Source organism: Mesocricetus auratus, unplaced genomic scaffold (assembly GCF_017639785.1).
Source record: "Mesocricetus auratus isolate SY011 unplaced genomic scaffold, BCM_Maur_2.0 Super-Scaffold_100018, whole genome shotgun sequence".
Taxonomy (NCBI): domain Eukaryota; kingdom Metazoa; phylum Chordata; class Mammalia; order Rodentia; family Cricetidae; genus Mesocricetus; species Mesocricetus auratus.
In genome coordinates, this window is record NW_024429199.1 from 3,335,175 (window position 1) to 3,349,688 (window position 14,514).

Genomic DNA, 14,514 nt, shown 5'->3' on the forward strand with positions numbered 1-14,514 from the left:
AAAACAAAACAAAAGTTTCCATGTCAGTTGGGTGGTGGTGGCGCTCACCTTTAATCCTAGCACTCTGGAGGCAGAGGCAGGCAGATCTCTGTGAGTTCAAGGCCAGTCTGAACTGATCCAGTTCTAGGATAGCCAGAGCCACACAGAGACCCCTGTCTTGAAAAACAACCAACAAAACAAAAAACAAAAGAAAAAAGAAAGTCATGGTGTCTCGTTACAGCAATAGAAACAAACTAAGACAGGCATTTTCTTAATAGACGATTTATGTGGGAGGGCCCAGCTACCTGTGGGCAACGCCACCCTGGGCAGGTGCTCCTGGGCGCTATAAAAAATGGGCTGATCCAGACAATAAGCAGCACTTCCCCATGGCCTCTACATCAGCTCCTGCCTCCAGGTCCCTGCCCTGTTTCAGTTTCTGCCTTGGCTTCCCTTAATAGATTGTGACCCAGATTATGTAAGCCAAATAAATTCTGTTCCTCCCCAAGTTGCTTTTGGTCAGTTTTATCACAGCAACAGAAACCCTAAAACAGGGCCAAATGCACAATTAATGCCTACAGGGAAACAGCCAAGTTGGATGCAGTGTCTATTCTACAAAGAAAGAACAATGGTGTATTTAAGCCACTTAAAACATTCTTCACTCTGTGATGCCTTTGACTACTGCAGTGACCTCAGAAGGCAGGCTGAATGGCCAGCCAAGTCCAACAGAATACCTACCCTTCAAAAGGAGACTCTTGCCATCCAACTCCATTCACAAAAATGCTGTTTTCTTTATAAATATCTAGATAGTTCTCTTAAGAGGTGTTTTGAAAACTGTAATTTCTGAGTTATGTGCAAGCCCTATTTGTTCCTATGGTTTTGTGATAGAAGAGCCCTGAGTCAGAGTAAGTTGCAGCTGGGTGGTGGTGGCACATATCCCAGCACTCAGGAGGCAGAGGCAGGGGAATCTTTTGAGTTGGAGGCCAGTCTGGTCTACAGAGCAAGTTCCAGTACACCCAGGGTTACATATTAAGACCCCATTTCAAACAAACAAAATACAAAACTTGTGTTATCTAGCCTGACAACTGAGTTGGCTCCTGGAACTCAAATGGAGGAAGGAAGAGAAGCAAGTCCTCAAAGCTGTGCCCTGGCCTTGTGCCGACTGGTTTTATGTTAACTTCACGCAAGTCAGTCACTTGGGAGGAGGAAACTGAGAAGGCGCCTCCACCAGGCTGGCCTGTGGGCAAGCTTGTAGTGCATTCTCTGTGATTGATGATGATAGATATGGGGAGGTCCATCCCACTGTGGGCGGGTCCACCCCTGGGCTGGAGATGCTGTCTGTAAGAAAGCAGACTGAGCAAGCCAAGAGAAACAAGTCAGTAAGCAGCCTCCAGGTTCCTGCAGTAGGATGAAGTAAACACCGTCCTCTCTGAGCCGCTTTTGGCCAGGGTCAGAAATAGGAACCCTAACACAGACCTCCGTAAGTATACTATTCTGCACACCCTATTCTGTCTATGAACATGTGCACATATGTGCATAATAAAAACTTAACTTGAAAAGCTTTTCTACTAAAATAATCCACACAGAAACAAAGTCAATTAAATTTTATTTCAACCAAGAATATAAAATACATGTAACTTATCGTAGCTGGAACAGTCACTTTGAGAAGGATGGCTGGGTAACTCAAGAGCGGAAGTACTCAGTTCTGAGGAGACGGCACATCCTGCATCCCCAGAGGAGGCAACATAGCCTGCATCCCCAGAACGGACTACTGAGGGCCTCAGGCTTGGAGTATACACATCACAGCAGAGCAAGGAGAGCCATGGCAATATCTACGGTCATACAGAGGGGGTGCGTGCAGAAAGTGACCGAAAAAGAGACAGGTACACTTCACAAGTAGGATTATCAGAAATACAAACTAGTTTAGAAAGGACATACTGTATAACATATATAAAAAGTACTTTCAGTTGTTATTAAAAAGGACACTCAGTCCTGGCTTTGTATAATGCTTTTAGTGTCTACCCAGACAAAGCTTTAAAAAAATTAAATAGTCTTAATTTACTCACTAGGTGATAACAGTGCATTAGGTAATTTCCCGTATAACACATACGCAGCACTCTTTACCCGCAACAGCTTAGAGGAGTAGTGCCTCCTTGGGTACAATACAAACTCCTGGAACACTGACCTGTGGGTATGATATTTGTAACTATTCTTGATGATTGTGGGGACCTAAACTGCTACATTTTGTATAAAATTATGACTTGTACCTGACTCCTTCAAGCCCAATGGCCATCGACGACTGCCTTTCTCATCTCCCACGGAGCAGGGAGACACAGCTTCTGTGCAAGTCTTCCTCAGCTGCGGCTACATATTAACAACTCAAAAGCACAGCAAGCTGCAAACCTTACTCTCCAATTCCTTTTCCTTTTAGAGGTGAAAAGAGCATCATTTCAGAGGCACAGAGAACTAGTAACTTGTTGCACCAGGCCTGAGACAGTGAACATGCATGCATGTGGATGCCATCCCTTCCTGTCTGGAAGGTATGTTATGTCAGAGTGAAATAGTGCAGGCTGTCAGAATTCTAAGTCCTAAAGTCTCAAAAGCACAGATACAAAAATAAACATGTCCTTGATTTCTGCATCTCACTTCATGGTTTGCTTCAGCCTCGTATTACCAGCCCAGGCTCAAGCTACCTTACTTTTAAGCTAGTGTGTCCCAATCTCCTGACCCCCCAAACACCTCTATGCAAAAGTTACCTCTAAAAGTGACCTCTAAATAAATGAAGAGACACCTTCCGACTCAATCCTTCAACACCATCCTAGACTCCGAGGTTCCCATAAGTCTGAGGATGCCTCCGTGTCCTTAGAGGACAAAACAGTATCTAAGAAATGTTCACAGAGGATTGCAACATTTGAGGCTCACAAAGGTAAATTCTACCCTTAAGAAGTTTCACAGGTCCCACCCTGTGGACTATGGCCCTACTGTATATGAAAAGCTTTGCTTCCTTTATAAAGAAAGGAAATAATGAGCAAAAGTTACTTCTAAGAGTACTGGGCACAGGTATGCATTGCCAACCCTGAGGCAAGAAGAGAAAAGCAACGGGTCAGAACCAGTGCAGTGATGTGGTACCCAGACGTGTACAGAATGGAGCTGGCTGGCTATGTCCTGTGAATGTGTAAGTGCATACTGCCAGAATCATGTATCCAGTTTTCATACAAAGAACTGTTGGTATTTTGTTTTATGCACAGACTGGGGCTAACATCTTTTATTAAATGTGAGTTCACTCAAAGGCAAGAACAGAGCTTCTATTTTCTGTGATTTCCTACAACCACTTGGTAGATTGTGCTCTGTCCGCAAGGGCCACCCAATTGCTGTTGAAGGCTGCTGTGAGCATTTCAAATATGCATAGATGCCTTTAGTGACAGTTACTCACTGCCTTTCTCCTCTAGTGGTCAGCCTCATACCTGCTTCCCATAACACTGTTTACTATAAATTCAGAAGCATAGTTGTCCAAGTGGGTTCAGAAGTAAACAAAAGGACCTTCATATCACATGACATTTACAAGTGGCATAGACATCCCACATGAGCTTATTGTCACTGAATTGGCTGTAACAAGGAATGTGTCTTGTTCTTTGTTTTTCTACCCTGCAGAGCATTGAGCCTGTGGTAAGGGAGTAGTGGCCCTGGACAGAGGCTCCAGGACACAAGACAGAACTTTACATAGGTAGCTACATTATGCAGGAGGCTGATTCTTATTTTAAAACACATAAGGGGCAAAAATACATGGAGCCAGTCAGAAACTCCTCCCAGGGAAGCATTCATTGATTTCCTCTTCAGGCTTGGTATGCTGTCACCATACAATCTTTATTACTACTTATAAGCATTATTATGCTCAACTCAGTATGGTCCTGGCTGGCTACAGCATCACATCAATAGTGCAAAATGTATACTGGCTTCAAAAATCTTATTTTACTTGAATATGGACCCCAGAGTATCATAACCAGGTAGATAAGTTCACAAGAATAGTTTTTTAAAATGCATATAGTTTGCATATACAACAATTGGCTATTTTCTCTAGCTCAAGAAACATTGAAAACAAGGCTGGTGCTGCTAGTAGCATCAGAACATAGATGGTCTTGCCCCCTGCACTACAATGGGGGCTCTACGCCTTTACATTTCCTCTTGACTCTGGAGGGCGAGGGATTCCTTAAAAGTAGCTAAAAAAGAACTCCCCTCTAATTCGTAGATCATGGAAATGCAAATATTCACCTCAACTACTTTACACTACCTGCCCATAGTTTTTAGGCACAATTATTAAGTTTTTTCCTAGGGGCCAAAGAAAAGCATTCAGTGCGATAAAAAGACCCTTGACAGCGTTAAGTCTCAGTAACAACGGCAAAATTATGCATACAGAATACATACTCTGAACACGGATAAAACCTAAAATTTTAACATGCTTTAAAAATAGCCACTCTATGCCTAATGTAAATACAAATGGAGAACACTGCAGAAGAATTAACAGCTTTGATTTGAGTATCCTTGATTATATAAGAAGTCACTCATGCTGACCCAGATGTGGAGACTAAGGACTCAACATCTCCTTTGGAGAAGTCAGTGCCCCCGACGATATACAGAGAAGCTTTTCCTCCGAAGGGAACAGCTGTCTTTGATCAGCATGACGCCTTGGTGAAGTCATAGTGCAGGTACAGTCTCTTCAGATTTCCAGGTAGCTCCAAAGGACCATATTTCATCAAAGCTCTTGAAACCCCTTTTAAAGTAGACTTAGCTACATGAAGGTTTAAATTATAATTTTTAATTACTGAATAGTATTCAGAATATGATGACTCTGGGAACTAAGTTCCACATGAACAATTACATAAAAACCACCAACTACTTCAGTTCTTCATCGCACAAGCATGGCAGCTGCAAAGATCGACACTGTTTCTGGTTGTGGGTACCCTCTGTCCCACATGTGTCTTTTACTAGACCTTCCCTGAAAGAGATAAATAAAAACGTAACACTAAAGTACTTTGGGACAGTAACAGTTTCTTTTTAAGACTTCCAAGAGCAAAGCAGTTAGTCTGTGCAGACTGTGTAGTGCTTTAAAAGGTGCATGACTTGTGTGGCTAAATCAGTTCATGAAGTATAAAACTATACACCATGGAACCCTGTTCCTAAAACACTGAAGTCCTAAGAAAAGATAAAAGTACAATGATTGCTACAGCATGAGAAAGGTGCACCAGAAACTCCTTCAGAAGCTGCTGAGGGTTACAGGAGTGCTGGGGTAGACCAGAGGCTTCATCAGGGAGTCACCGAGGAATTCATGCGGGGAAGAGGGCTGGGGACACTTCACAAGATCTTCTTTAAGTCGACGAAGAAGATGTCAGTCCTTCCAAACACTCAGTATGCAAAGCTTCCCTCTCAAGTGTGTGAGTTTGTGTAGAGTCAGTCTTCTTTCTGGGGTTCTTCGCAATACAGATACCACCCTGCTGGAGGCCGCGCTGCACTGTGCTGGCCGGGCAGAGGCTGCGGTCAGTACCGGTGTGTCTGGTGAGACGGGTGGTACTGTGTACTCTGTTGAGATGAGGCGTAGCCTAGTGTGCTCTGGGACTGGGAAGACCCCTGAACGCTGCTTTGGTAATTCAGGCGGGAACTGGAGTGCTAGGAAAAACAAAACAGGAAGGGGGGTGACTGACTGCAGAGAAGAGCCCAAGATGCCAACCACAGTAGGACAGAGGTATTAGCTACTTTCACCCCAAGGTCCCTGGCTCAGATCTACAGCAGGCGACACACTGTTTCTCTGAAATATGAAATAGCATCTTAGGCTGTAACTACCCCGGATGGCACTGACTTTGGCTGTGTAGTGGGGAGTGTGGGCTATACTGGTTAAAAAAAAAAAAAAAAAGGCAGAAGGGATTAACCTTTTACATGACTAAGATTTGACAACAAAACAATTTGGTAAACAGAAAAAAAGACATAACTGCATACTGTTAATTCTCACTCTCATAATTAGCTGTGACTAGGAAATCATTCTTTTAAGGCAGAGTTTTCAGAGGCAGAAGCTAGGGACATTGGAAGCCTGCCAATCATCAGACAAGTAAGGCTGACAGGGGAGGCTAGCAGTGGGTAGTTATTATAAACTTCAGGTAATGAAATATTGTCACTAATAAACCTTACTTCCTAGCTAAAAATTAAATAAAGCAGACAGTTTTCAGTCTAGGATAAACCTTGTGCTACAACAACTTTTTTAACGGCAATATTTTCTTTTTCAACAGGGAAGGAATGCACATCCTTTTCTTCGTGTGTGTGTGTGTGTGTGTGTGTGTGTGTGTGTGTGTGTGTGTGTGTGTGTGTGTGTGTGGTAAGGTAAGGCAGGGCTGGCCTAGAACTCACTACATAAGTCAGGCTGGCCCTGGGCCTCCCCACAATCTATCTGCCTCACCTCTCAAGTGCTGAGATTCCAGGGTGAGCCACCATAACCATGCTCCTTTTTAAAGTATTCATCATACTTGCTTATATTGAAACTGCCTAAAACCCTACACATGGAAACTAAACAAGGCAGTTTCTTCACAGAATAGTTCAATCTGGTGCTGAACAAAACAAGGCAAAAGTAACTCAGAATTGAATACAAATAAATAGATAAAAACCAAAACAAAAAAAAAACAAACAAAACAAAATATGACACTGTTTTTAAGACACTGTTAAAAATGGTTTTTTAGCGCACGCCTTTAGTCCCAGCACTCGGGAGGCAGAGGCAGGCAGATCTCTGTGAGTTCGAGGCTAGCCTGGTCTACAGAGCCGGTGCCAGGATAGGCTCCAAAGCTACACAGAGAAACCCTGTCTTGAAAAACAAACAAAAAAAACAAAAAAAAAGTTTTCTTTTTAAATTTTGAAGACTGTGCTAAAACAAACCTAAAGATACTTTACTCGTTATAAATCCAAGAATCAATGTGAGGGAAAGTACTTTCCCTTTAGTTTCCTAAATTAATAGTAAAGCTAATTTCCTTCTTGTCTTTACACCAAAAGTATTATCTAGTGTTAAAACAATTTTAGTCTGACTTAAACTGTTCGTGAGAACTGTTGTTCAGCCTTTATCATCTCCCATGCCTATATGGCTGCTGACTGTTTCCTCCAATAGGAGCCATCTTTCTAAGTGCTCTTGATTTTTGTCCGAGTAAGACACTTACCCAGTCTGCAGCCCATATGGATGGACTGATATTTTCTTTAAGGAGCCTTCCTGTCTCCCTTTCCCTCCTTGGGGTGTTACGATAAACGATACACAATATAAAATACCTCATGACTGCATCAAGAATGTTTAAAATCTTCTGGGAATTTCACGTAATGCCTGAAATATCTAGTTTTCATATCAGATTTTGGAGCTAAAGCGATTTGTTAAAAGTCAATTTCCCATTTCATACATTCCTATCAGCAAGAAGCAGACAGGGAGTACCTGATAATCTGTCGGTACAACAGGCCCGCCCGAGCTTGCACCCGAAGGCCCCATGCGGGGCTTCTTGTTTGGAGGCACCTGGTTCAGGCTGGAGTCCTGGCTGTGCTGCAGCCCTGCTCCAGCACCGGCGGCGGCAGCCGCAGCTCCCCCTGAAGTCCCATTGGTCTGGGCACCGCTCTGCTGTGGTGGGGGGGCCTGTGGTGGGGCTGCCGTCTGCTGTGGGGGGGCTGTGGGCTGCTGATGTGGGTTCTGCTGCTGTGGCTGATTCTTTTCGGGGAATGGGGAGCAGGGGAGAGAAAGATCCAAAATTTTACTGTGAAGCCAGATGAATGGGAAATTCACTTCATTACTTGATACCCATGACTGGTGACATACCTAGGATACAACCTGGTCACATGGGGTGACTAGAATGACTAGAGATGGGTAACCTCCAAAATATACCATTCCCAAAGATTGATCCCTGAATAGTAATGCTCTCTCAAGTTCATTTAGACCATGTAGCATCTCCAAATCAAACAGACATTTCAGTGGGTAGCAAAAGGCACATGGAAAATGCCATCACACCCCTTAAAACTAAAAGCCCTTTCAGTCAGGACTTTGCAAAGCAAGAGCAGTGGGGAGTGGCTAACATACCCAACTGACAAAAAGGAATGGAGTGATGCCCACCAAAGCACAGCAGGGTGGAGATGCCCCTGGACAAACAAAATTAGGAAGAACTAGGAACAGAATGGGCTAAGACACAACAGGAAGTTTGGTTTAAACTTCATACACTTTCAGCCTCCAAACTCCCACAAAGAGCAAAGTAAAAATGGGTTAGATAAAAGGTGGCAAATGCACAGAGATCATCAAATTATCCCCTCAATTATCCTTGTGTTGTTTTTACGCTCTCCAAGTCAGTGATGCATGAAGCTTATACCTTGTCGCCCTTCTCTTCTGGTTCATCTTCATTAAGAAACTCTCTTTTGGGGTATGGAATCTGGCAGCCAGCAAACACACTAAAACCATTTAAAAGAAATACATATCAATACCTAAAATCTGTAATTCTATCACCTTACCTTAAAATTTTATTTTATTTATTAACTTACATCCTATTTTTTATTGTGGCTGGTGTTTGCTGAACACATGCAAACAATTTAAGCAGTAAGGAAGGAGGAAGTCCCCATATGCCCCTCCTGCTGACTGCCACTGCCACTGCCAGCAGGCTCACACAAACGACACAGAACTTTGTCCGCACTACTCCATCAGAATCAAACTAAACTGACTTTGTAATTGCTTTAACATGAAAAAAGTCTTCCCCCGCAGGGAAAGAAAAGTGTTTTTAATATATAGAAGCCGGGACATGCGTTTGTAGGGGAGAGGTGTCTGCAGGCTGTCACATGCACCATTCCTTTGCGTAGCCTCTCATCGTGAGGCCTGCTGCCTGAGTCCCATCTGTCTGTTCTGGGTTCATCTAGGAAGCTGGTGTGGCCTTTCTCTGAGGACATTTTATGATGGGGGATGTCCTTCTGTAAGCTGTGAACGTATGTTTCTCTTACTGGCTGATGAATAAAGCTGTTTCAGCCAATGGACAGGCAGCATGTAGCCAGGCAGGAAGTATAGGTGAGGCTACCAGACTAAAGAATGCTGGGAAGAGGAACTCAGAGAGAGTCGAAAAGGAGACACCATGCAGCTACTAGGAAAGTAGGTCCCCTTGGCATTCTCCGTCCACTTGGAAATACATAGATTAATAGATATGGGTTAATAATTAAGAGAGAGTTAGCCAATAAGAAGCCTGAGCCATCAGCCAAACAGTTTATAATCAATATAAGCCTCTGTGTGTTTTTTTGGGACTAACAGCTGTGGGACCAGGCGGATAGAAACTTCTGTTAACAATTTTCCTCTGTACAGTCTGCATGAGCAAAGGCAGAGCATGTCAGGCAAGTGCTCCCGGCACTCAGCAGTAGCCAACACCTTCCGTTTGGAGCAAAGACCAGGGAGAAGGAAGGGTACCTACTCTAACGTGGGCAAGGGGTCCTCCTGAAAATAAGGGTCCTGCAGAGCCTGCTCCGAGGTGATCCTCTTCGTGGGATCCATGGTGAGGAGTTTCTGAAGCTAGCAACAAGAAACAAGACAGCACATGAAAAGGTTGCTGATAAGCCACCTGCCTGACCTCTGTACTGGTGTCTGACATAATTACCATTAAATACAACTTTTACACATTAATGCACAAACGAGTGTGAGTGCGTGTGCATGCGTTTAGAGTAAGTTCATTCAAATGAGTCCCAGGAACTGCGGCTCAAAGCCAAGCTCTCAACACTTGGCGGCATGTGCCCTTGCCCTCACCATCGAGTACAGCTGCACCATTAGTACTCCATACACACATTTATGAAATTAAGACTAGAAGTCAAGGATGATTCTCAATAGAATAATATTAAATTTCTAAAGCATCCAGCAATTAAATTCTCTCTCTCTCTCCCTGTCAAAAGGGAGACTAGCTGGGACAGTTCCGCAGGGAACAGGACAAGAGGAGAGCTGTGCTGAGCAGGTTGCAGCGGGGAGAGAAGCACCTACCAGGAGGAACACCTTGCTGTCAGGTTTGACCTTGTGTTTCTCCATGTACTTTATGAGGCTACTGTTGGCATATCTGCAAGGACACAAGCGCATGTCAATAGGAGCCCACATGATCTGTATTCCTAAAGAACACTTCTAAGGCAAGCTTCTATGTGCAAACACATTACTTAATATTGACACGATATGAAAAAAAAACAGTTGTTAATCACTACTTTCAGAGTTTTTAGTGCCATGGTGGTCACATTGGGAATGCTTGTGTATAACCACTGGAGATGAAAATACAAGTCTCTTGAAATTCAGTAATTGTTGTGATACACTCACATCTAAGAGATGGCTTGCTTGCTTTCTGCTTAGGTCATGCATGTTAGGCAAGTGCTCTATAGCTGGATGTCACTCTCCCACCTTTCCCCCTTTGTGTTTTAAGACAGGTCTCACTAAGTTGTGCAGGCCTTGAAACCACCCTTCTGTCTCAACCTCCTGAGCAGCTAGGATCACAGACCTTTGTTACCAGGCCTAGCTTAAGAGACACTTTCACACGTATCAGACATATGAGAATATTCTTATTAGCCAAACAACAACAAAACCCACCAACCTATAAACAACCAAATATTCACCTATTAAAGAAACAGAAATGCCAGGTAAACCAACTGTAAATGTATTCAGAGTAAATGAAATATTATAGATCCATACAACTGAACACAGAAGATGAATGACACCATTTACATAAAGCTCACAGACATATCAAACTAGTAAGTATTAGAAACACATACATGTATACTAAAACTGTGGGATCACAACCACAAATTCAGAACACCCAGTCTTTCCTCTGGGAGGCAATGAGGAGGGAGGTACCCAGAGATGTCAGCAATTAGTAACATGTTAATTCTTAGATTAAGAGGCCAGTGGAGGGGATGTTCATTTGATTATTCTAAGTATACAACACTGTAACACTACTTCCTATGTATGAAATACTTAAAATTTCAATGGTTTCAAAATATAAAAAATATATATTCTACATATATAAACCACTGTCAGTGTTGTGATAATCTCTCCTTTTTCATTATTTATTTATTTGTTTGCTTGCTTATTTGTGAAGCAGAAGTGGTGTTTCTTAAGATTGTTTAAATAGGCTGGGTGGTGGTGTCACACACCTTTAACCCCAGCATTCAAGAGGCAGGGGCAGGAGGATCTACATAGTCCTGAGGACAGCTTGGTCTACACAGTGAGTTCCAGGACAGCCAGAGCTACATAAAGAAACCCTGTTTCAAAAACCAAATAAAACAAAACCCTCAAACCAAAAAGGTGCTAGAGAGGCGTCAGGGGGCAAGAATGAGATGCTTCAGAGTAGATGTGGCTCCCCAAGGACAGTCACCCTTGCTTTATGTCTCTATCCACACATACATGGTAAAACCAGGGGATTTTTTTGCTCTGGTTTGATAAAATTAGAACCACTATAAAAATTCTGTTTTTACATTGAATGTTGTCTCATTAATATTTCCTTTATCAAAAGTTCTATAAAATTGTTCTTAGTAACTGCATTACCTACTTATCTGGGGCTGTTTCATCACAGCTATGAAATATATATGTCTTATGGGCTAACTTGGCACACATGGCAAGGATACAACATTGCATGAGAACTGGGGACTGGCTTGGTTACTTCTCCATTGTGTAATCCTGAGCAACAGGTTAACATCTATGGAGACTTAGTTCCTCATTAGAAAAAGAAAAAGTGGATTATAACTGTACCTGCCCTATAAATCTGTTCCCTAGAAAGAGCATAAAGGACTTAACACTACCTTGTAACAGCCTGATGTTCATAGGATAACTCCCTGGGATGATCAGGTCAAATGTGCACATTCTGAAGTATTTTTGTTGCTGTGAGCCTTTTGCTTTCTACTTTGCAAAGTGCTAGGGATCAAGCCTAGGGTCTCACACATACTACTAGGCAATAAGCATTACTATTGAGCTACATATCCCTAGCAATATTTATTTTTCATGTACAAATGTATGACTGCATGTATGTATGTGCCCTACATGTAAATAGTGACCTGAGAGGCCGAAGAGGGTGTTGGATTCCCTGGAACTGGAGTTACAGATGGTTGTGAGCTAACACATGGGTTCTGGGAATGTAGGCAGAGTCCTCTGCAAGAGCAGCCAATGCTCTTACCTGCGGGGCCATCTCTCTAACCCTGTCTTGGGGATGGGATTTTGTTATTTTGCCCAGGTTAGCCTCTTGGGTATCTGGGCCAGCAGGGTGTACTTCCCAGCACCCAGTTCAGCAGCTGCACCTATAACAAGTCTTGTTCTCACAGAAGAACAGAAGCCAAGTGCCCACTTTACCGAACCCTGATTGATGGACAAGGTAGGTACTGGGAAGAAGACTTAGGTTCAGAGAAATCGTTTCTCTTCCTGTCTTAAGGCTTCTTTGTCCAATCAGCTATTTTCCTGAGTTAACACTAGATGCTAGGTTGTCTCAATCATATAAAAAGCCTTGAATTCACCTTACTGTGGAATATTTGGTTATAGTTGTTCTGTTTTTTTCTTAGTGTTGGAGTTAGTATATAGTGTTTACTTTCTAAACTCTTCTAGGATGAACAGTTTCCAAAGTGACATAAACTTTCTAATTATTTATCCTTGTGTTTATTTGAACATGCAGGTTTTCAAAGTAAATTTAATGATATCCTTCAAATGTATTCTTTCTTTTACTTTGGTTTGCTGAGGAATAAATCCAAACATCTTTCTAGTGAACAGCCTGACTCCCTCAGTCTTGCCTTGTTTTCTAATGAGCTACTTGGAGCTGACACTTTAGAACAGCTACAAAAACATCTACTGTCATTCTTAGCAATTCATTTTGGAAGTTCTTTTTTTCTGATAAAAGCAAGCTAATATTCTTTTACTTTTGAAATACTATTTTATTTCAAATAAAGTAGTTTCTAGATCACAGTTTTCAGCATATTTTGCTTTAATGATTTCTATTGTTTGCTGTTGTTTTTGTTTTGAGACAGGATCTTATTATGACCCTGACTGTCCTAGGGCTCCACTATGTAGACCAGGCTGGCCTATTCAGAGATCAGACTTCTTCAGCCTGTGATTAAAGGCATGTGCTACCACACCCAGATTGAATAGGGAAGAAATACTACATGAAGGCCACTGCAGGATCACAAGGAGAACACACCGCTGTTCTAACTACTGGCAAGGCTGATGGGCAGAAGCAGATTCCAAGCATTTCTAGAAAAAGGAATCTTTTGGAGAGGTAATCATGCAGAGAGGTAAGGGGAAGTCAAATGCATGAAGAGTGAGACAGGAGGCTCTGACTCACACGCCTCGTGCTTGAACAACTAGGTGAATCATGGAGCCATTTCTTAGGACATGAAATATCGGGCAGAGGTACCACAGCATCTCTCATAAAGGAAAACATTTAATTGGGGTTGCTTACAGTTTCAGAGAGTTAGTTCATTATCATGGTGACACATGGCGGTATGCAGGTAGACGTGGTACTGGAGAAGTAGCTGAGAGTCTTACATCTTGCAGGCAACAGGAAATGGACTGAGGCAGTGAGCGTGGCTTGGGCATATATGAGACCTCAAGACTCACCCCTACAATGGCATACTATTCCAACAAAGCCACACTTCCTAAGAGTCACTCCCTATGACTTTATGGGGGCCAATCACATCCAAATGTTTAACATCCAAATGATCACAGCAGTTTAATAAGTGAATTTGAAAATGGGAGGAATGCTGTGTAATATATGCGGTCAGTGAGCTACAACCCCAAAATTTGAAATCCAAAGCATTTCTAGAATCTGCAAAAACCCCTCAAATCTAAAATACTTTTCTAGTCCCAAACTTCACTACACTTTTAAAAAGACATGCATTATTTCTGTGTGTAGACATGCTTGTGTCTGCATGTACCACAGCAATGGGGGCCGGAGGAACGTCACACCCAGCTTTCCAGGCTCCTGCTGCTTCTACCCACCGAGCACCTCTCAGGGCCTTTTCAAGGGACATGTAATCTGTACAATGGAGAACTTCAGTTTTCCTGGCGGAAAACTGCGGCACTCCTGTGAGGGGTTTTATTACCACTACTAGTTTTACTTAAATATCATTTTAACGTGTATGGGTGTTTTCCTGCAGAGGCTAAAATGGCATCTCTCAAGTTCCTTCTTTTTCTCTTTCTTAAAAAATATTTCCTGTGTGTGGGCATTTCGGCGGCATGTATTTCTGTGTCTGTGCTCATGCAGTGCACACTGGAGGTCTGAAGAAGGTATAAGAGTCACAAACCTGGAGTTACGGACACTTGTGAGCTGCCAAGGAGGTACTAGGAATGTGAGGATTATTTGAAACAGGAAGACACCTTCCCCCTCCCCAAATATGGGCAGCACCTCCCTGGTGACAGCCCAGATAAAAAATACATGAAAGAAGAAAGCTGGTTTTGCCTGCTTGCTCTCGCTCTCACTGGCAAGTCTACCTATCCTGTTGCGGCTGCTGTTTCTTCAGCATTCTTTGGAATGCCGATGCAGACTCAAGTGGGCAGCTCTC

General features: G+C 42.8%; 1 protein-coding gene across 3 annotated transcripts in view; it reads right to left on the reverse strand.

The window, feature by feature from the left end:
* Positions 1-1,565: 1,565 nt before the first annotated feature.
* The window catches only part of Cdk19 (cyclin dependent kinase 19), a 118,706-nt gene continuing 105,757 nt past the window's right edge, over positions 1,566-14,514 (reverse strand). For all 3 annotated transcript variants that reach the window (XM_005073246.4, XM_013115808.3, XM_013115809.3), the window contains 5 exons: positions 9,977-10,049; positions 9,420-9,517; positions 8,343-8,421; positions 7,427-7,693; positions 1,566-5,637 (listed from right to left, as the gene is read on the reverse strand). In XM_005073246.4, coding sequence (XP_005073303.1) covers positions 5,509-5,637; positions 7,427-7,693; positions 8,343-8,421; positions 9,420-9,517; positions 9,977-10,049 — 646 coding nt within the window. In that variant the 3' untranslated portion in view covers positions 1,566-5,508. The remainder of the gene's footprint in view (positions 5,638-7,426; positions 7,694-8,342; positions 8,422-9,419; positions 9,518-9,976; positions 10,050-14,514) is intronic.